The sequence below is a fragment of the Muscardinus avellanarius genome (genome assembly GCF_963383645.1).
Source record: "Muscardinus avellanarius genome assembly, chromosome: 2".
NCBI classification, from domain to species: domain Eukaryota; kingdom Metazoa; phylum Chordata; class Mammalia; order Rodentia; family Gliridae; genus Muscardinus; species Muscardinus avellanarius.
The window spans coordinates 62115056-62139096 of record NC_137787.1 but is presented as its reverse complement, the minus strand read 5'-3'; the positions used below and the strand labels follow the sequence as shown (position 1 = coordinate 62139096).

Here is a 24041-nt window from a genome sequence, read left to right as displayed (position 1 = left end):
GTCCCCAGCTTCCCTCTCCTCCGCCCCCACCCACCCCACCGCACCCCACTCCTCTTTGTTTAGTTAAGCGAATAAGCCAGATTTCTTGGCGATAATTAAATCTATGTTGGCCACCTTGGAAACTAAAACCCAGAATGAAGAAAAAGCTGTGTTTATTCACTTTGGCCTGTTGCATGACTTATTTTAGTCTATGATGAGTGCTAGTTTGTGGTTGTTTTTATTACAGAATATCAAGGATTTCATGCAGCTGACTCTGACCTAAACACCTTCATTATACTCTTGGGCAAAGAGATGAAAATTGGAAAGCTTGGTGGATTAAGGATGTACTTTTGGTGGTGGGTTCCATAAATCTCTACAGTGTTGTCATCTGGTAAATTGACCTGGTAGTCTCCAAAATAAAGTTTAGCCATATCCCTAGATTTTCAGGGATTCAAAGAATAAAAATATGAATAGGCTAGAAAGAAGAAAAACTGATAAATGTAACACACAGATACATAGTGGTACTAAGACTAAACCCAGGTGTTTTATACCTTTGAGCTACACCCCCAATCCTATTTTACTTATTTTTTAATTTACATTTTGAAACAGGGTCTCACTAAAGTACCACCCTATGGCTTTAAATCTGTGATCCTCCTGTCAGCCTCCCAAGTATTGCAATTATAAGCATGCACCGCCACACCTGGCTCTGATAAAATATTAAACATAGCACAAATTAAAGCCTCTCGTGCTAAAAGTGGGTAAAGCACTGAAGTTGTGGACAAATAAGGTTAGCAAATGCTGAGCCATAAAGAATGAGGAATATTTTGGGTGTTAATAATGCAGGTGAGGTTTTATAGCAGTAAAAAAAGCAAAGGACTGCCTTGGGCCACAGTTGAGGCTATTAATGATGGGTTTCCAATGATCCCTAAGGCTGACCCAATTAGAAATTTAAATTCTGAGTCAGAAAGTTTAAAAAGCACTTTAAAGAAGAAAGCACTAAAATGGTTATTTAGGAATATGGGCATTTTCTTTTCTATAGATTAGTTATTGAAAAGTTATTTTATTTATAATAGTCCATCTAGCCAAAGTGCATGAGAAAACCAGAAAGATTAAAACACTTTCCTTTTATAATACTCTTGGATATTTCCTTTTATAAAACTCTTGGATATTTAACAGTATTTAACAAGCTATTAAGGAACTGTGGCTTGACAGCCAAGTGGCAGATGGGGAGCTGCTTTTGCTAAGCCAGGGTAAAGAGTGTTGGTTAGAAATGCTCTTGATTGTAGCAAGTTTCATGAACTCAGGTGTACCTGGAGGCTTCTAGCTCAAGTAGCAGAATACTCACTTAAATGCTTTCAGTAATAAGGGCATTTCATTATTACACAAACCAAGAGATCAGGTGGGATGAGCATGATGGCACAGGCCTATAAATCCAGCGATTTGGGAAACTGAGGAAGGAGGATTACAAGTTTCAGGGCAGCCTGAAGAAGAAGGAGGAGGAGGAGGAGTGTAGCTCAGCGGTGTGCCTGCCTAGCACCCTCAAGACTCTGGCCCGTGGCTTCAGACTATCAGCAGTCTGGGGGAAATTCCTCGGCCCATCGCTTGGTCGCCCTCACAGCTCCAAATACAATTCTTCATGTCTATTTTCATATTAAAAAAAAAAAAAAGGAATGACGTTGCTGGGCATGGTGGCACATACCTGTAATCCCAGTACTTGGAAGGCTGAGACAGGAGGATTGCAGGTTCGAGATCAACCTGAGCAACTTAGTGAGGGCCTCAACAACTTAGCAAGACCCTGTCTAAAATAAAAAATAAAATAGAGCTGGGGGCATAGCTCAGAGGTAGAACACCCCTGGGTTCAATCCTCTGTACCACACATACTAAAAAAAAGGAATGAGCCAGGCGTGGTGGCACATGCTTGTAATCCCCATGCTTGGGAGGCTGAGATAGGAGGATCGCACAGGTTCGAAGCCAGCCTCAGCTACTTAGTGAGGCTCTCAGCAACTTAGTGAGACCCTGTTTCCGAATAAAAGTATAAAAACAGGTCTGGGAGTATAGCCTGGAGGTAGAAAGCCCCTGGGTTCTACCCCAGTACCACCAAAAATAAATAAATAAATAAATAAATAAATAAATAAGGAATGATATTCAAAGGGTCCTGAAATTCACCTAAGTCCTCACAGGACGAGGAAAAGAGTGAATATTTCTTCTTATCTCCCTCTTTGTAGGAGGGAAGAAAAGTTTCCCCAAAGCTCTGCCAAGTCCTCTCCCCAGCCTGTTCATATGCCTAGCCCTGGAAAAGGAGAAGTGGGATATCATGATGAATTTAGAAGGAATGTTTATTTCCTTGAGCTAGGTGTACTTACTACAAAACAAATTGAGATTTTGTTAGCCAGTAAAGGCGGGTAGGTGTGTATGGGCTATGGTTATGGGCCAACAATCTGTAGGATTTGTGATATTTAGTGACATTAGCAGGTGAAAGGTGGGACCTCGGGCTCAATGTCTGACTTGTTTATTACTATTTAAAGAGTAAGTAGAAAGGAAACACAACCTCCACTTATTATATTGTTTAAACCAATAAAGACTTCAGTCAAAGCAGATGATGTTGTATGTGGCTTTTGAGGAGTTAAGTCAAAGGATAAGCTCTTTCTCTTAGTCAAGTCTATTTCTTAGAATTGCAGTTCTTCCTCAAATCCCATTTTCAAGTGAAAAAAAAAAAAGGAGTGATATTCTGAAATCCCTGGAATTCACCCCCAAATGATACAAATACAATAAGCCAAATGGCTGAAATCACTTAACACACGACATTTGACCAAAGCAAATAAGCTTGCTCTCACGCTGCGATCAGAAGAGCAGGAAGCCAGAGGCTTTGTTCAAAGCCAGGAGAACACTGAATTGTAAAGCTGAGGGTCCTCAGAGGGGGAAGAGACATATTAGTAAATAGGGTTAGTTAATCCACTCAGGGAAGGGCCTCGGAAGTTCAAGAGGTGTCTCTTGTCCGCACTTTTATGGGATTTCAAAGGACTGGAATGAAAGGCTGTGAAGCACGCGTCCCCCTCTCTCACGCTCACCATTCAGATCATGAAGTCAGCAGCCAGGACGGCCGCACTTCACTGGAGAGACTGAAACTTTTCTCAAAAAGGGTAGTGGCCCTAAACAGAAACTGCCAGGTTTAACAGGCCTCTTGAGAGCAAGAACTGGGGAATCCTTTCATAAAAATAGAAAGATAAGAGGCACAGAGCTCACCTTAGCCCTGGGGCGGCTGAGTGCCTGGAAGGAGGCCCAGGAGCAGGAGTCGGAGCGTGCATTCTCAGGAGCTGCTCTCAGCAGGTTGGCCAGACCCGTCCGGGTGCGCCGCGTTGTAATCCCAAAGTAGCTGACAAATGGTCAACTCAAACCCCAAGGGCCCTTGCACCTCTCCCGTCCAACAGCCAAAGGGTTAACAAAATAAGCAACGTAGGCAAGCTGGAGAAGGCTGTGCAGCGCCTCTCCTTCTCTCTTCAGACTGCTCTCTCCTTGCTGCTCTGCTAAAGGCTTTGATTCAAACATCGCTGAGAGCACAGAAGCTGCACCTGTACCCACGCCTTCCCTCCTGCAGAGCTCGAAGGCCGGCCCTGCGGCTTCTGAAGGACTGTGCTTCTTCCTCACCCCTCCCCTCCTGCCTCCTCGGCCTCGAGCTCGCTTCTCTCAGGAGCATGCCACTAACGGGCAAACATGCGCTGGGCAGCACTTTCCATTGCTGAAGAATCAAAACTGACCTACCAGTCGAACAACAAAAATCCCTTTGCCATACATCTCCCTCCAGCCTCTCCTCAGTTCTCTCCTCCCCTTTATGGCCGGGCGTGGTGGCCCACGCTTGTAATCCCGGAGCTTCTGAGGCTGAGACAGGAGGATCACGCAGGTTCGAAGCCAGCCTCAGCTACTTAGTTAGGCTCTCGGCAACTTAGTGAGACCCTGTTTCCAAATAAAACATAAAATAGGTAGAAAGCCCCTGGGTTTTACTGCCAGTACCGCAACAAACAAAACCTCAGAAGAGTAATCCGAACCTGCTTTCTAATGAAACAGACTTCATTAGAGAGTTGTGCCAAGCAGCACATCTTCACTTGGGTGCTCCTGTTGCAGTGTTTGCCTCCTGTTGGTGTGCCCTGCTCACTAGCTCTCTCTCAGTCTGCCCTACAGCTCACTCCACACGCCCTCGAGCTCTGCGCCAGGTTTCTCCCTGGGCGGTGTCCTCTTCTCTTTCCAGCTCCTCTCTGGTCTAGGTCACCTGTGGTTCCCAGGCTTTCAGTACTATTCGAATAGTGATGATTCTAGATGCATGTTCCTGCATCCTGGAACCCACAGCTAAGCTTCTGACATCTATCTAGCCGTCAATTCAATATCTACTCAAGGGTGTTTAATGGCCAACTTGACCACACCCAGCTTGAATAAAAACATTTTTAAACTGGATTGTTTAATTCCTTTTGTTGAGTTTTAAGAGTTCTTAAAAAAAAGAAAAAAAAGCCAGGCATGGTGGTACATGCTTGTAATCTCAGTATTTGGGAGATTGAGACAGGAGGATCGCAAGTTCAAAGCCAGCTTCAGGTATTTAGTGGGTGCTCTGCAACTTAGAGAGGCCCTGTTTCCAAATGAAGAATAAAAACTAAAGCTGGGGATGTAGCTGGGAGGCAGAAGTCCACTGGGTTCAATCTCCAGTACAAAAAACAAGCAAACAAAAAAAACCAAAAAACAAACAAAAAACGCCCAAAGAGTTCTTAGTATATTTTGGATAACAGTTCAGATCAGACCGTTAGAAGATATATCCTCTGTAAATATCTTCCCCCAGTCTATTGCTTGTCTTTTTATTCTTCTGTAATATCTTTCACAAAAAGGTTTTTAGGCTGAGTGCAGTGGTACATGAATGTAATCCCAGGTACTTGGGAGATTTCTTTTTCTTTTCTCTAATTTCTTTCTTCTTTCTTTCTTTCTTTCTTTCTTTCTTTCTTTCTTTCTTTCTTCTTCTTTTTTTTTTTGGCACTGGGGATTGAGCCTAAGGGCATTTTACCTCTGAGCTATACTCCCAGCTTTATTTTATTTTTATTTTTAAACAGGGTCTTGCTAGGTTGATAAAAGTCCCATTACTTGCTAAAGCTGTCCTGGAACTTGTGATTTTCATGTCTCAGCCTCCCAAGTACTGGAATTGCAAGTGTGTGCCACGGGGCCTGGCTACTTGGGAGTATTTAATTTTGGGGTGGTTCAGTTTATTTTTCTCTTCAAGGAACATACCTTTGGTATTTTATCTAAAAAGCTATCACCAAACCCAAGGTCATTTGTTTTTTCCTATGTTACTTCCTTAGAAGTTTTGCATTTTATACTTAGGTCTAGGATCTTTTTTTTTTTTTTAATTTTGGTATTAGGGAGTGAAGCCAGAGGTTGCAGAGAGCCTAAGTAGCTGAGGCTGGTCAAGAACCACGATTCTCCTGTCTCAGCCTCCCAAATGCTGGGATTGCAAGTGTGCGCTATCACGCTCGGCTGACAAAGGGCTGTTTAAGTAACTTCCATCATCAGATCTTCCTCTTCTCTCCGGCTCCCTCTCCCCAGTCCACTGGTGTCTCCGCTCATGTATCTGAGGTCTTTCTTTCCCACTTTCTCTCTAGGTTCCAAATATAAATGACAACCTATGGCCTTTCACTTTCTGTGACTCAATAATCTCATGAAGCATAATATTCTCGAGTTCTATTTATTTTCCTGAAAATAACGTAATTATGTTATTTTGTATGGCTGAGTAGAATTCCATTGTGTGTATATATACCATAATTTCATAATCTATTCATCTTTTGATGACACCTAGTTCCATACTTTGGCTATCGTGAATGGAGCAGCTATAAACATGGAAATGCATGTGTCTCTATAGTAATCTGACTTCAATGTTTTTGGGAAGATCCCCCAAAGTAGTATGGCTGGGTCATAATGTGGCTCTATTTCCAGTCTTTTAAGAAACATTTGCAATCCCACCAACATTGTATAAGAGTTCCTTTTTCATCACATCCTCAACCAGCATTTATTGTTTGTATTCACGATCACTCATTCTAACTACCCCGAGCATTTTATTTTGAAATAAGCTCTCATTAAGTTGCCCAGGCTGGGCTTGACTTTGCAATCCTCCTGTCTCAACCTCCTGAGTAGATGGGATTATAATCTAGGCCAATGTGTCCAGCTGCATTGACTTTTTTGGTCTATTTCTTCACCAATACCATACTGTCTTGTTACTGTAGCTTTACAGTGAGTCTTGAGCTCAGGTAGTACCATCTACATTGAGAGGAGACTCTTGATTCCCACCTCCACACACATTCTACACCCACTCCAACCTTATCCTTCTCATCTCGGTAAGTGCTATTACCAAGAGATGCTATCACTAAGCACTAGTTGCTCAGGCTGAAGTCCTGGAAGACATCCTTAATTTCTTACCTCGCAGCTTACAGCTAGTCCATCAGTATTTCTTTATCTTTCCCTCAGCAAACAGAAAATCAGGCTGCATCTTTCTATTTCCACATATTTCATGTCAAGAGCCAACCACATGCTACTACCATGACTGGTCTCCCTCTTGCTCCCCTCTTTTTTTTTTATCTTTTCTTATTTTTAAGAAAAAAAAAGGGGCCTCCTTTTTTTCCCTTAAAAATAAAAGCAGAAACAAGGATTTATCAAACTGTTTACTTATGGAAACACAGCTTACATGGAAACACGGCTAGCCTGAGCTCAGTGAGATGGGGGTGAGTTGGTACTAAATTCTTAGGAGGACGTGAAAGTCCTGGTCCTGCGCATCCAGCACAGTAGCCATAACCTACACGCGTCTACTAAGCATTGGAAACATGACTAGCTTGACTCAGACATGCTGTGAGGACAAAACACAGGCTGTGCTTTGAGGACTTGATATAGGTTCAGTATTCCTTATCTGAAATGCTCAGGACTAGGAATGTTTCAGATTTCAGAGTTTCTCAGATTCTGGTTAAGTATCCTCAATAAAAAAATGTGAAATCCAAAATGTTCCAAATTCCAAATTACGTACGTGTGTGTGTGTGTGTGTGTGTGTGTGTGTGTGTGTGTGTTACTGGGTATGGAAACCAGGGGCATTCTACCTCCCAGATATGCCCCTGGCTCTGTTTGTTTGTTTGTTTGTTTTGGATACAGGGTCTCACTAGGTTACTGAGAGTTTCACTAAGTAGCTGAGGCTGTTCTTAAACCTGTGATCTTCCTGTCTCAGCTTCCCAAATACTAAGATTCCAGCCAGTGCCACCACACCCAGCTCTCCAAATGACTTTTATTTTATTTTTTGAGGTACTGGGGATGGAACCCAGGGGCATTCTACCTCTGAGCTACACCCCCAGCCCTATTTTTTATTCTTTATTTTGAAACAGGGTCTCACTGAATTGCAAAGGGCCTCACTAAATAGCTGAGGCTGTCTGTGGACTGAGAGTTTCCTGTCTCAGCCTCCCAAATGCTGGGATCACAAGGGTGCACCACCACACCCAGATTCCAAATGCCTTTTATGTTGGTGCACAAAAAGTTTTGGATTTCAAAATATTTTCTTTTCTGGTTTTTGGGTTGGTATGCTCAATTTATACGAAAGAAAGGAACCTAAATAAATGAGTAATTTTCAGGTTGATTTCATGACAAAATGATAAAATTTTGGGTTTAAGTAAAATAGATTAAGATGAATTTTTTTCTTTTTGCTAGAAACATTTAAACTAGAAACATAGCCCCGCTGTGTTTCTGTTGGACAGTGCTGCCCCCACAGTACTGCAAGTTTGCTGCAGGTCTCTGGCCTGGATTCCTCCCCACAGGGTGCTCTCCACTGGGGAAGACAGTCATGGGGTCGGGAGGCTAGGAGACACACAACCTTTGCACAGGAGTGTAGGCTCTTGTTTAAAGCCCATTATTGGCTATCCATTGAAATGAGAACAAAGCCAACAGCCCTGTGTAACGGGGCCTTTTGACTCTTTCCTGTCCTCTGCCTGTGTGTTTGCTGCTGCTTCTGCTACTACACTTGACTGGACTGCTGCCTCCTTCCACTTCCCGTCTTGGCTAACATGAAAAATGAAGGTTCTCAGATGTAATCCTGGATGGTTTTACATTGCCTTCAAATCTTAAATGCAGTCAAATGAAAAAATTACAGAACAATGTGTCTAGTATGATCTGATTTATGTAAAAAGGTATGCAGATACATATACATATGTATATGTAAAACATAGAAAATTATTCAGAAGGATATATGCCAAAATAGTTAACCGATGCTGGGCGTGGTGCTTGGGAGGCAGAGACAGGAGGATCCCGCAGGTTCGAAAAGCCGGCGCGCGCGCTGGCTTAGGAGACCCTGTTTCCAAATAAAAAAATGTAAAAATAGGTCTGGGAGTGTAGCCCAGAAGTAGAAGGCTTAAGAGACCCTGTTTCCAAATAAAAAAAATGTCAAAATAGGTCTGGGAGTGTAGCCCGGACGTAGAACCCCAGTACCACCAAAAAAAAAAAAAAGAAAAATAGTTAACCGAGGTTGCCTCTGGAGTCACACTCTACATATTGTTCTGTAGCTTCCTTTTTCACAAAGCAATGTGAATAAGAAATCTTTCTATGCCAATCTTTCTATGCCAGCTCGTATAGATTTATTCTTTTTAATGGCTGATGGTCTTCTTTTGTATGGGTGCATTATAATTCATTTCACCATTTCCCTATACTGATGGATATTTAAATTGTTTCCATTTGTTTTTGCTATTACAATTGAATCTTATTACAGCTGATATGGATTTCAATTCTTTGAGTCATAGAAAATAATTTACCTATTCATCTATGGGGACCAGTCTTTCATCACGGTTCCTTCATATATCCTGTTCGATTGTAAAACGTGGCCATCTTAAGCATTAACAATTTTTTAAAATGCAATTTATGTGTTGATATAGCCTAACCAACAGCTTTAAAATTTTTAAAATTTTAATTTATATAAAAATTATATGAAGACTCAATATTTAAGTAATATTGTGTTCTGCCCAACTATTGAATATAGGAATGTAATTTGAGTGTGTGTGCGTGTGTGTGTGTGTGTGTGGTACTGGGGATGGAACCCAGGGGCCTTCTACCTCTGGGCTAAATCACAGACTTATTTTATATTTAATTTGGAAACAGGGTCTCACTAAGCTGCTGAGAGCCTCACTAAGTAGCTAAGGCTGGCTTCAAACTGGCACAATCTTCCTGTCTCAGCCTCCCAAGTACTGGGATTACAAGTGTGCACACGCCCGGCTGTATTTTTTTTTTTTTTTTTTTTTTTTTTTTTTTGCGGGTCTGGGGATGGAACCCAGGGGCATTCTACCTCTGAGCTACACCCCCAGCCCTATTTTTTAGTCTTTATTTTGAAACAGGGTCTCACTTAGTTGCAGAGGGCCTCACTAAGTAGCTGAGGCTGACCGCAAACCATGATCCTCTTTTTAAAATTAAGGTGTACCTAGGTGTGCCTATAGGCACATGCTGATAATCCTAGTACTGGGGAGGCTTAGACAGAAGTATTGCAGGCTTGAGACCAGCTTCAGTAACCTGGTGAGAGTCTGTTTCAAAAACAAAAAGCAAAAAAGAGCTGGAGTGCAGCTTGGAGGTAGAGTGCCTCCGGGTCAATACTCTGTTACACACACGCACACACACACGCACACACACAATCAAAGCATAATTTATATACAGTACACAAATCTTGATTGTACAGCTTGATGAAACCGTTATCTGTATATGCGTCTGAGTAACTGCCTCTAGGATAAAAATATTTAATAGTGGGGCTGAGGAAAAGCATTTTTTTTTTTTTCCCCTGAGACTGTCTCCCTGGATTGCACAGGCTGAGTTTGAACACCTGGGCCCCAGTCTTCCTCTTGCCTTGGCCTCCGGAGGAGCTGGGACTACAGGTGAGGCCATCATTTCTGGTGAGTGGCAACACATTTCAAATAGGATGTTTAAATATTTTACCTCCAAAATTCCGTAATTCATATTTAAGGCAAAATACTTCTTTATGATTCTTATGGTACCAATGATTTGGAAAAGAGAATGTAATGGAAACAAAATTATGAGGGTCTGTTTGGGTATTTTCTAATTTTTGTTTATTCTTTAAAGAACTGTTCAAGGGTAAACCGGGCTGGATTTAGTGGGAAAAAAATGGATTGCTAAAATTTTTATTTAATCAAAGATGATGAAATTTTCATTGTTTTCACATACTTGTTTACATTCATAAAGTCAGCATGAAAATGCTATTCTGTACTGTTTTTTAAATTATAGACATTATTTGACAGGAAATAATGATCTACGTAGTTTTGGTTAAGGAATCTAATTTCTCGACTATACAAGACATAATGGGAGAGAGTAGGCTGTAGCCAGATCATGGATGGCTTTAATTGTCAAGTTGAGGTATTTGGACTATTTCTTCTCTTGTCTGTCCAAGATCACCTATGGGCTATACTCCTGTAACCTCAGATACTCAGGAGGCTGAGGCAAGAGGATCCCATGTTTGAGGTCAGTCTAGGTGACCTAGCAAGACCCTGTGCCAAAACAAAAACAAAGTGGGGTGTGCAGGTGCATGCCTGTAATCTCAGTACATGGAGGCTGAGACAGTGTGATCGCAGGTTCCTGGCCAACCTCAGCAACTTACTGAGGCCCTCAGCAACCTAGTGAGACCCTGTTTCAAAATAAAATAAAATAATAAAAAAATTAAAATGGAACTGAGGGCATAGCTCACAGGTAGAATGCCTCTGGGACCAATCCCAGTAATATACACACCCCTACAACACATTAAATAAATAAATACATACATACACAAACTAATATAAATAAAAAGGGTGGTAGAGTTCAATCTCTAGTAGTACAAAAAAAAGGGGAAAAAGTGCACATTCAGTGTTGCAGTATTATTACACTGAATAAATTTTTGTAGCTACTCTAAAAGTATAACCACAATTTTCTGTGAAAAAATGAATTCCAAAATTCAACTAACTAACTTCTAATTTTGGGGACAGTTTGTTATTTTGTGACTTATCATTCTGGTTAGCACTGCTTAATCTGTGATCTCAGGTAAGCTTCCTATTGCTCAGTCACTTCTGACTTTTGAGAAATGGGTGAATTAGACTCTCAAATGACATTATCAATCTGAAACTTCAATCCTTTACAAGAAGTCCTGGCTTGTGATGAGCAAAATGTCAATATTTATCATTCAGTCCAACAATCTACTCTTTCAGAATATACTTCAGCAACATTAAAATATTAACAGTTTTGCAGGACAACCATTTAAGTAACTATAGGAAAATACATGCCATAATTTTATGTGTAGCCTATGAAGATTGGCTGTTAATGGTATTTACTTGTAGGTGATGTTAAAGGGAACTCTATAGGACTTGACATTTATTGAGTGATTGTTATATATCTGGAGCCCTCCTTGGTCCTTCATAGGAGATCATTTAATCTATATATTAATACATTAGCATTATCTTCATTATACTTATGAAAAAGGCCAGAAGAGTAACAGGCACCAGGTGACATCAAAGTAGAATCCAGATCTGATCAAAAGCTCTCTCCACTCTATAAAAGCTGTGTTCATAATAGAGCACAAGAGCTATAAACCCAAATAAGGTGTAATGGAAACAAGTAATGCAACAGAAACATGTAGCTCAAATGCAGTAGCTTATAGAACACTCAAGTTTATTTTCCCTTCATGTACCAGTCCTAAGGCTGGCAGCCAGGTTATTGGGTAGCTGTGTTTCCCAGAGATGCAGGTTCCTGCCATACAGTCTCCACTGTTCCCTAGGGCACTGTTTTTGTATGAATTATTAATGGTGAGTGCTCTGAAAGGAACAGCACATTAGGGGACCAGGCATCTAAGTTGCAATAACCTTCTTCAAATAGAAGTTTATAGCTATGATTCTGAGAGTACTGTTTTATAAAACTATACCAAGCCGGGTATGGTGGCACATGCCTGTAATCCCTGCACTTGGGAGGCTGAGACAGGAGGATCACAGGTTTGAGGACAGCCTCAGCAAACAAAAGACTCATTAACCTAGCGAGACCTTGTTTCCAAATAAGAAATAAAATAGGGCTGAGGGTGTTGCTTGAAGGTAGATGCCTTTGGGTTCAATCCCCAGAACCCCGTCCCCCGCCCCACACTTACAGCAAGCCACACAGGCACTTTATGAAGGTGTCTTCCTCCTTAGTTACCAGCCAACCTGTGAAAGGGACTCTATTACTCATAACATGGAAGCATACAAAAACACTGTCGTGGGTTGGCACCAAAATAAGTCAGCCATTCTCTGGTTTGGGAAGCATAAAACAAGTGAAAGAAAGTGTTAGAGGTGAGAATTTCAACACATGAAACATCTTTTTCATGTTTCATGAAACTTGTTGGCCACTGTAAAGCTGGAAGTCTCTGATACTGAACAGGCAAAGCATTCTCTCTATTCTAATTCTCTAGTATTTGTGCCCACCTTTCACTGCAACCTCACAGAGGCAAGAGTAACACACTGAGTCAGTAATCTAGTAGACACATCTTCTGTTGGGAACATCCATGTTTCTCTCTTCTAATTTTACACTTACCAAGCAACGTTCTATTCTATAATTCTGTCTCTTGAGTGGACAGATGCCAGAAAAAAGTTAAAAAAATTTCTAATATTTACCAAGAACTAATAGGTATTAAGTAATTTTAACATTTTAATATATAAGCTTAATCCAAAAGGCAAAACAAACACTATGAAGGTCCTGCATAGATTCAGGGTAGCTAAGTAACTTGCTTAACCAGAGCCACACAAAAGGAAGTGGTACAGACAGGTTTCACTCCTGGCTTCCTGATTCCTGAGTGTAGATGGGCCATAACCACTACCAATTAGGTATGTGTCAGGAACATGTGCTACAAGAAATAAAGAGCATGGTACCATAGTTCATAAATTAGATTTTTAGAAATTTAAGAAATGAGCCGGGCGTGTTGGCGCACGCTTATAATCCCCGCGCTTGGGAGGCTGAGACAGGAGGATCACACAGGTTCGAAGCCAGCCTTAGCTACTTAGTCAGGCTCTCAGCAACTTAGTGAGACCGTTTCCAAATTAAAAAAAAAAAAAAAAAAAAAAATATATATATATATATATATATATATATATATATATATATGGTCTGGGAGTATAGCCCGGAGGTAGAAAGCCTCTGGGTTCCACCCCCAGTACCACCAAAATAAAGAATAAAAAAAAGGGCTGGGGGTGTAGCTCAGAGGTAGAATGCCCCTGGGTTCTATCCCTAGTACCATCAAAAAAAAAAAAAAAAAAAAAAAAAAAAGAAATGAACACACATCACAGGGTTGTGAAGTTCAGTCTGTATATTTATAAAGCCAAGATATCAGATCAGATGAGGGTTTTTTAGGAGAAAGGGAGTGGGGGGGGCAATGCTGGGGATTGAACCCAGGGCCTCATAGCACATGAGGAAAATACCACTGAGCTACACCTTTAGCTCCTTAAAAAGGATTGTTTTGGCTAAGTCTCCCAGCTGGCCTGGAAACCGTGATTATCCTGCTTCCTTGGATTTATATGCATGTACCACTATGCCTGGCTCAGAAATGGTTTGAGAATTCTCTTCACTACTGCTCAAGTGGTCAAGTGAGTCTTCTCTTTCCTAATGCAAGTAGGACGTTTTTTAAATTTTGCAGTACTGGGGATTGAACTCAGAGGCAGTCTACCTGAACTATATATACCTTCAGCCCTATTTAACTTTTTTTGTTTTGAAACAGGGTCTTGCTATGCTGATGAAAGTCTCACTAGTTGCTGAGGCTGTCCACAAATCTGCGATCCTCCTGTTGCAGCCTTCCAAGTACTGTGATTCAAGCACGTGCCACCTCACCCAGTTCCCAGCCCTATATTTTATTCTTTATTTTGAAACAGGGTATAAGTTGCAGAGGGCTTCACTAAGTAGCTGAGGGTGGCTGTGAACCTGCAATCCTCCTGTCTCAGCTTCCTAAGTACTGGGATTACAAGCATGCACCACCATGCTAGGTTTAACATGGGACCTTTCACTGAGGTACTAACTTACGTTTAATTCATTAAGGTGACCGTGAAAGTGATTTGAGAACTATCAATTTTTATATGGTACCCCCCAAATCAACTAGAAGAAAAATAAGTCACTCAAACGTCCAATTTAACTCTTTTATTCTGCCATCACACATATTTCTATATGTTTAAAATATGTTGAGATCAATTTTCCCAACTTCTTTTGGCACACGAACCCAGGGATGCTCTACTTCTGAGATACATTCACAGATTTAATTTTTTATTTTGAGACAATGTCTCACTTAAGTTGATCAGACTAGCTTCAGCCTCCCATGTTGCTGGGATTACAGGTGTGCATCACCCTGCTGGGCAACCACCAGGCATTTCTGAAGGCTCTGGCAAAATACAAAGAGTATTAAGTGAATCTGAGAGTTGTGAGGAGCTTTGAAAATATCAGAGACAATTAGAGGCATCAGTATGGAATTTTAACACAGGAAAGTGACTCATCACAAGATTTACTCCACGACAGCACCATCCAATCAGAAGTGAACAGAAACTTTTCTCAGAACTCAGTGGTCTTGTATTTGTGCTTCTTCAGGAGACCTGGTTCTGATCTGAGGCACACCCTAACAGCAAGCTATAAAGGCAACAAAAGAGCACTCAACTAAATGCTATCACAAACTTTCTTTAAGCTTTATGCACAAACCAAACTTCCTTTAACTATAAATATGATTAGGATGGAGGTACAGATAGGTGCAAAATGTTTACACATGATCTTAAACTATCACCAGTATCAAAGGAGAAAAAAAGCACCCAGATATAGGCATACACATTGTTATCTGTAAGTAACAGTTCTTAGAATTTTGAACTTTTGCAGAAAATGTAATTTTGTACATATATGTAAAATGTTGCAGAATTTCTAAAAATATTTTTCTAATAACAAAAAAATTTTTTTTTTGGGGGTGATACTGGGTATTGAACCCAGGGGCCTTCTATTTCCAAGCTATACCCACAGCCCTATTTCATTCTTTATTTATTTAATTTTTTTTTTTTGGTGGTACTGGGGATGGAACCCAGGGGCCTTCTACCTCCAGGTTACACTGCCAGACCAATTTTATATTTTATTTGGAAACAGGGTCTCTTGGGCCAGCTGAGGCTGGCTTTAAACCTGCGTGATCCTCCTGTCTCAGCCTCTCAAGGGCTGGGATTACAAACTTGCTGCCACCATGCCCGGCTTCATTCTTACTATTGAAACAAAGTCTCACTAAGTTACGGAGGGCCTCACTAGTTAGCTGAGATTGGCTGCGAACCTGCATCTCCAGAGTACTGGATTTACAAGTGTCTGCCACCACATCTGGCTCAAATTAAACACTTTTAACATTTAATTCAGCCCTAATGAGTGCAGTTATCCCCAAATGAATTCCTTTTTCTTATGAATGGTTCTGTTCTGCAATGTACAATTACCACATTAGAAATTAGAGAAAGTAAATTATACAATCTTAAAGGTTGAGATTTCAAACTTCTTTAATAAATCTAATTTACATTTGAGAAAACGCAAGATGTCTGATGTCTTCCTATATGCTGAAATACCTAACAATCTGCCAATCTACACATTATTCTGATATAGAAATACAATGAGAATTTTAGCTGGGCATGGTGGCACACACTTGTAATCCCAGTACTTGGGAGGCTGAGACGGGAGGATTGCAGGTTTGCCACCAGCCTCAGCTACTTAGTGAGGCCTTCGACAACTTAGTGAGGCCCTGTTTCAAAAATAAAGAATAAAATAGGGCTGGGGGTGTAGCCCCAAGGTAGAATGCCCCCCCCCGCCAATTTTCAACTGCAAATTTGGTCAATACAGCTATAGCTGTTTCACTTATGTTTTGCTTAGTTCTTTTTTTAAATCCTTCACTTAGCGTTGTCTGCTGTAGCTTACATGTTCTTTGAATAAGTACTCATTAGTTTTCTCCCTCCTCTTCTCCTTCTTTTCTGTGGTACTAGGCATTGAGCCCAGAGGCATTCTATCTCTGAGCTACACCCCAGCAGGATCTCACTAAGTTGCGGAGGTTAGCCGCAAACCTCCAATCGCACCATACCAGGTAATTTACTAACTTTCATGTTAGCAAAAGACCATTATTGGATACTAAAAAAAAAACTTTCTTTAAATATTTTTTTCTCAGAATAGCCAAATCTCCTTAAGAAATCTCTTTTCAGCTGGGCGTGGTGACGCATGCTTGTAATCCCAGCATTCGGGAGGCTGAGACCTGGAGGATCACGGTTCCCGGACAGCCTCAGCTACTTAGTGAGGCCCTCTGCAACTCCGTGAGACCCGGTTTCAAAATAAAGAATAAAAAATAGGGCAGGGGGTGTAGCTCGGAGGTCAAATGCCCCTGGGTTCCATCCCCAGACCCGCAAAAAAAAAAAAAAAAGAAAGCATCTCCTTTCTAGCCTTTCATGCTATATACACTTCTGCATCTTAATGTGGCTAAGAAGTATAGTAGAAACAAAAACTGGCCTGGGTATAAATCTCTATCTTGAAATGGTCCGATGGTCCCAGAGGAGCACAAAAGGGCAATGGTTGGGGACAAGGAGGTCTCACAGAAGTGTTAATATGGGAGAGAAAAGGAGAGATCAGGGATGAGAGAATTCTAAGAATTTCATCATAAGAGAAGAAAGGCTAAGCAGTAAATGGTCTCAAATAACTTGTCATTATTCTTTCAGGATTTCTGTTACAATTTTAAGAAAGTGCTTAATTTATACATACTAAAACTTGAACTGGTCCCAAATATTTTAATAGCAAGTATGAAGGAAGTCTTATATTTATCAAAGTATTTAGTAGTTTCAAAACCATTGTATGGCCGGGCGTGGTGGTGCACGCTTGTAATCCCCGCGCTTGGGAGGTGGAGATAGGAGGATCGCTCAGATTCGAAGTCAGCTGCGCTGGCTTAAGAGACCCTGTTTCCAAATAAAAAGTATAAAATAGGTTTGGGAGTGTAGCCCGGAGGTAGAAGGGCTTCCTGGAACCCAAGTACCACCAAAACAAAAAAACAAAACAAAACAAAGAACACCCCAAAACCATTGTATGAACTTTTGTACACACTGTTGAACTGAAACAAAAATATAACCCCCTAGACACTAATGGGTCAGTACAATTTAATAATTTCAAAGAAAATATAAATAAAGATGCCTTTCCTTATGGTCAGAACAATAACAAGCAAAATTCCTTAATTTTCAAAACAAATTTTTTTCCCTTTCTGGTCAGTCTCCTACATTATAGCCTTGGTAATATCATTGCTATCATCTTTCAATAAATGCCCATCTACAAATTAATTAACTTTTTTGAGAGAAGTCCCTGGTATTCTATTCTTCTGATTCCCATGGAAGACTCACTTTTAAGATACAATTGCAGCTGCCCCACACTGCCAGTTACTGTGTCATACACACGCCTTAAAATTCTGTAATCAGCAACCACCAGGTGCCGTATCGCATTTAGCACACCACAGCTAGTCAATACAGACATCCCCAAACACACCAAGGCTGGTTTTGTCAAATGTTTTATTGAGTGTAGACATCTGGAGTACTGTAAAACATGCATTATCTGTAGATTCAAAAAGGAGCAAGCCACATTGTCCTCACTGTCAAATGTGTCAGGCTTGGCATACATGATGGAGATTAATGAAGTATCATGAGAGTAATATGGTTTCTGAAAAGCTTCTACAATTTGGAGTAGGGTCTTAATCATGTGAAAGGGAAAGCTGTTCACATTTAATAACTTGCATTTCATTGGAGGTACACAGTATTTTGTAATTTTAAAACAAATAATTTGTTTGTAGAAGATCCCCATCCTGCCAATTTTATTTGTCCTTTAAATTTTCAGAAATTTTAATTAAAAAAAAAAACATACACTTTTTGGAAGTTGCATGTTTATCTGAGGATTAACTAAAATTTATTTCTTTTTCGGTTGCTGAGGTGTATTAAATTTGAAGAAGATAATATCTCCATCTTCAACAATATAATTTCTGCCTTGTTGTCTGTACTTTCCAGCAGCCTGAAAATAAAAAAGAAGAAATGGGGTATTATTTTACAACCAAATACAGAGGGCAAATGGTAAGAGCAGTGCCAAGAGATACTATTTGGGTCATATTAAGCCACAGGAAAAGAAAAGAGGGCATGCAAATAGAAAACTAGATCTGGAGAGAAGCAAAAATATTTCTAATTGGGCAGAACTAGATTTTTCATATATACATAATCATAATGTATTCTTCACTAAACTGTTGGCACATAAATGTAATTATACCAATATCATTAAGTTTCATTACATGCTGTTTATGGTACATTTCTGATGTGTCTGCAAACATCCAGCAAGTCGCTGTAACAAAACAGATCAAACCAGGCAGAAAAATGACTACATGACTAGTTAAAGCTGCTTTACTTTTTAAAAGAAATTCTTTGGTAACACTGATGATGCCAAAGAGTAGTTTCCGGTAAGAAAAACTATGGCCAACTGTAGTAGACAGATTTTGAACTATTTCCTGCAATGTTTGTTTGGTCACGGCAATGAACACACATAATGATTTCTCCTAGAATTCAGAAGAGGTTTACTAATGGCTCTGGTTACAAGCATACTGGTTAGGATTACAAAGGTATTTTTCCATTTGTATATCAGTCAGCGAAGCAACTGATTCCACCTGCTGGTATGCAGACCCAGATTTGCAATTTGCCATACTTTTAATACAAACAGGCGGCAGTTTCCAAAAACCAAGCTCACCTCGTTGGCCCAGCATGCACACTTCACCCGAAGCACAACAGGCTCTTCAGAAATGATACTCATCACTGCACACAACTAACATGGTCCCAGGTGACCCTGACACCAACTACTCAACAATGAGGACTTGAGGATCTTTCAGAAAAAATTCTCTAAAGTGTTTTCCTTCTGTTAGAATTTATTGAGAACATGAGTCAAACCTGAAACCTTTGCCCAGTAAGATTAGTACTTCTCTTTGAAGATACTGACAAGAATGTTCAGAGTCAAGTGAAATTACACTAATCAGTAACAAAACACTAACAAAGATCATATATCTGAGGTTAAAACCAACCAGAGTTCTCTTGAGCATATTTTCAATTATCAAGACTACATAGAAAACACTAATATGATACGCTATTAAAATAAAACTTATTTTAAAGGAACAATATACTCTACCATGAAATAAAGTTAAAATAATCACATCATTTTTTATAAAGATATGATACACTGAAGGCCATATGCTACTTATTTCTAGAATCTTAAGCCTACTGTTATAAAACCATATAGACAATCAAAATCAAATACATATTGGCAGGACATATTAGTGTAAGGTTACATACTCTGTCACTACCCAAGTTTACTATTAATAGTGACGGTGTTCCTTTAAATTCTCTAGAGACCATTTAATCCATTTCCACTGCTATCAGAAACACTGGTTGAAAAAAAATCAATACCCATTTGTGAATCTTGAGTATGTATTAAACAAGACACGTCTAACCAGTTCATTTGCACTTGAAAGCAGCCATCTGTAGAAGCCAGCTTTGCCTAAGCAGATATGATTGCTAATAATGTGATATCCCTGTAGACTACAAAGCCCACACAGAGCTATTCAGTATATAGTTCACAGCACTGGCATTAAATTAGTTATGCTGCACTAGTGTTAGAAATACATATACACACATACATACATACATACACATATACACATTCCTACTTTCAAAACCTAAAGCCTACTTATAACATGAAAGTAAACATTTGCAGAATAAAGGAGCATAAGCCAATTTATAAATGTTTCATTTTACTCAGGGTTCAAAATTTTAAATGTTAGTTTTAGAGGTTAAAATCATATAAATATTTAATGGTATTCTAGGCTGAAAAGTCAGAGGTCAGCCTTTTCCACTTATAATCCAAAGCTCTCAGTTAATGTTAAATATTCTTATAAGCAGGAAATGTTATTTTATTGCATACTATTGTTTCTATGAATTCTTAAATAAAGCATTCACAATTCATGCTATTTTCAAGTTTATTATAACACAAAGTCCACTAAAGATTGGTAAAATAGATTTATGATGTAAGAGTATAAAAAAGCATTTGATTTTTGAATTCCAGTAAGAGAAAATATCCTAATTTTTATCTTTTTTACTCTATGAAAAAAAAATATATATATATGCCAACATGGTATAGCATGTTGACAAATAATCTGAGATTTTTTTCAAAGTCTAATTAGTATTTCTGACAATGTTCAATATCAATATTTGCATATGTATCTATATCAATATAGATGACACCACTGAAAAATTAATGACTTCTTCCACTCTCTTTAAAAAGCAAAACAGCTCTCACTCAACATAGAACCAATTGTTTTTTTCTTTCCAGAACTGGGGACTGAATCTAGGGGCATTCTACCTCACCCCAGCCCTTCCTATTTTTTATTCTTTATTTTTAATTAATTAATTAATTTTTTACGGGTCTGGGGATGGAACCAAGGGGCATTTGACCTCCAAGCTACACCTCCTGCCCTATTTTTTATTCTTTATTTTGAAACCGGGTTTACAACTCACTGAGTTGCAAAGGGCCTCACTAATATTCTTTACTTTTAAATGGTTTAAGTTGCAGAGGGCCTCACTAAGTAGCTAAGGCTGGCTGTGAACCTGTGATCTTCCTGTCTTATCCTCCTAAGTACTGTGATTACAAGTGTACACCACCACATCCAGCACTGAACCAATTATATCAAGACTTTCCCCCTATTCTTCCTGGGGTTCCAACAGTTCTATGAGTCCTGCTGTCCAGTATGCTCATTCCAGTAATACCAGCGAGAATAAACTAAACTTGAAATAAACATTTTGGTATTCTTTTCAAATTATGGAATAGTAACCACAAGACAGTTCTCTAATTCTGTAATAGTTTCTAAGGTGGTCTTCAAATATTAAAGATAAAAAAACTTCAAAGAATGTCAAGTTTAATCAGCTGACCTCTATTCATTGGAGATCACCTGATATCTCTAATTAAAACCTAATAAGCAAAATAACCCACTAATTTTGCAACAATTTACATTTTGAAAATTATTTATCACTCAGGTATAATACTACTTCCCTATTGGTACTTGCAAATCAAATTATATGTATTAGCTAAAATAAAGCAGAATTTGGGACCTGCCCTCTAGTGTTGAGAAAGCAACTCAAATTCCCAAAGATCTTGAAAAAAAAAAAAAAAAAAAAAAAAGAAGAAAGTAAAGCAACCATGACGTTTTGGCAACAACAGGTTTAATTTAACTTAAGTTTCTATCCCTTTCCTTGAATTAATCGTATCTATATAAGATTTATATTTCAGATAATCATGAGTATAATTTTTCATTAGTCATCGGTGAACAAATTCTTTGAAATTATTTATAATGATTTAAAAGTTTATTTTTACTTTATTAAAGAAAAAGAAATGCACACAACTACTGACAAATTTACAAGCTTTAAAAATAATCTAAAAGCATGTGAACATCTGTATCTTCCAATTAGTTGATAATAATATTAAGTCCTGATAATTTTATTATCTTATTTTAGACTAGTGTTTAGAAGACAACTACCATTCATTCTTATCAGAGATATCTCCAAATAAATGCAAAAAACTGTGATATATAAAAATAAAAATATTATTCCTTACCTTGACTGCATTTTCAGAACCTTCCTCTTTAAAATCTTCATATTTCATTACTTCAGCCATAATAAATCCCTTTTCAAAATCTGTGTGAATCTTTCCTGCAGCCTGAGGAGCCTTCGTCCCTTTCTTTGGGAAAAAAAGAGCAGAGAAAACTAATTTTATTGAAGATGACTAATAAGCTTTAGTTTCTTTTTTCTGACCTACAGTTGGCTGAAAACTTAAGTTTAATATCAGTTAAGACGTCAGGTATACAATTAGTGCATTTTCAACACCGGGCACTATCTGTGTAGCAGATATAGCACAGATAGATCAGCAGATATTAAAGAAGCATAGCTTTGTTTTTCCTTGCAGCCATCTATGGTTTTATTGATTTAGATGCAGTGGTCTGGTTTTGGTGTAGGTTTCATTTCGATTTTCTATTCTTCATAGCAGGAAAAAAAAATAAAGATTTTTAAGTAACTTTCAAGCTGAATTATCAAAGGTATTAAAAAGATAAAAAGCTCTCAAAATTTCAGCTCATCTAAAGAACATATAAAAATCAATATAGAAAGAGACATTTTAAAAGTCTTTTCAATAAATCAGGTAATCTATGTTCAGCAGATAATTCTGAAATCCTCAAGAAATTTTAATAAGATTTTTGAACATGCTGCATGATGCGTCCTGCCTCTAACCACCACGAAGGCAATCCAAGTTGAGAAAGGAAGAGATATGTCTCATAATTACCCTACATGTTAAATTACAAGGATACACATTCCAGACACACACACACCAGAGAAAGAAATTTGAGAAATAATGGTGACCAAAAGTCTGCTTAATAAAGCATGTGAAAGTGATAAGGAGTCTGACACTATAAAGCACAGTTTTTACAATAAAAGATGTATTGGGTTAATATGGCTACTCACTGATGCTTACCTGACTAAATATCTTAGCACATTAAATCATGGGTACTTGCAATCAGTCTTAAGATAAACCACTTTCACATTTTCAAGCCCAAAGCTCATTCCTGCTTCACATACTAATGTCTGAAGTTTCAAGGCTTTAAAATTTGTCTTTAAAATATATAGCAAAAATAAAAACACTGGCAATTTGTTTACTAACCTGGATTTGCTTTGACATAATTTTTAAATTCTCTATAAAAGGACTTTGGTTTGAACTCAATTAAACGTTTTATTTTTACAAAGGGAAGAAGAGATAAAAGTGAATCTCACATTTACACAAGGCATAACATTACATTGAACTACCTCTGTTTCTATCCGTATTAAATCAAAATAAATATAACAAATTATTGTAGTCACTGGAAACAAATAAAAGCAGCACTAAAATTCATCATGTAGCAGATATTTTAAAAAGCATAACAAAAGACTTATGAGATATCAAGTCTAAAAGTTCTGGCATTATTTTTATATTTTATAACACTATTTAGGACTACATATATTTCAATATATTTTTCAATAGTAGCTACTATATTATATTTATAGCTAAACACAAAACATTACAGTTTAGTTTCTATTGTCCTCTGGGAATAAATTAGTCATTTCTCTGGTATCTTCAGTGTATATTTAAAATATTTATCACATTTTTAAAGAAGATTGAACATACAACACTAAAAACAAATGATCACTTCCAGGAATTCAAATAAAAAAGGCATGAATTATTGTATATTGAGTTTAGCTTTTTGAGCCCAACTGTGTATCTATGAAGAGCATAATGATGTCATATTGCTTTTATTGCTGAAAATGTAATCCGAGCAAAGCAAAGGAGGAAAGAACCACCCGCAACCCAAACAAACTTAGCGAATACAAAATGAAAAGCAACATCAATTTCACTGCAGACAAACCCAGTCACACAGATTAAGCAAGCACAATACTGGTGCGTCTTATCTCTGACCACAGGAGGAGGGTAGACAGATTCTACAGGATGAAGAAATTCAGACTATGTAATAGGCAGAATCAATTGTTACCTGCCTCAATCAATGCCGCTCCACTTTCACTGTTCAGCAGCTCACAAATAATTAAAGTTATCCTGGACAAAAACCTCATCTGTAATGACTAGCTAACCGCCACCATGACAAACTTCAAAGTCAGTGATATCAATCTGAATTCAATAGTGTGGAACTGGATATAGCTGATGAATAAGTATGAATCTTACCCTGATGGTCCATGCACGCACTTCATCTGGGCCTGCAGTGAAAAAGTATTCTAGTTGGAGTGCTGCAAACCCAGCCTTAATGATCTTTGGCAAAGCACTGAAATAGAATGAAACAAATTCACTCAGCACATAAGTTGTCTGTGCCACAGATCAGTATAGAGGTAAAATTATTCATTGCAGGCAGATAATGTTAAAGATATTGGTAAATGACCATTCATCTTTCATAACATACT

The 24041-nt window shown here is 38.6% G+C and overlaps 1 protein-coding gene across 2 annotated transcripts in view; it reads right to left on the bottom strand.

Annotated features, from left to right (window-relative positions):
* Positions 1-17931: 17931 nt before the first annotated feature.
* OLA1 (Obg like ATPase 1) overlaps positions 17932-24041 on the bottom strand; it is a gene marked incomplete at both ends in the record, with an annotated part of 164763 nt that continues 158653 nt past the window's right edge. For both annotated transcript variants that reach the window (XM_080720077.1, XM_080720078.1), the window contains 3 exons: positions 17932-18033; positions 21664-21786; positions 23809-23905. In XM_080720077.1, coding sequence (XP_080576203.1) covers positions 17932-18033; positions 21664-21786; positions 23809-23905 — 322 coding nt within the window. The remainder of the gene's footprint in view (positions 18034-21663; positions 21787-23808; positions 23906-24041) is intronic.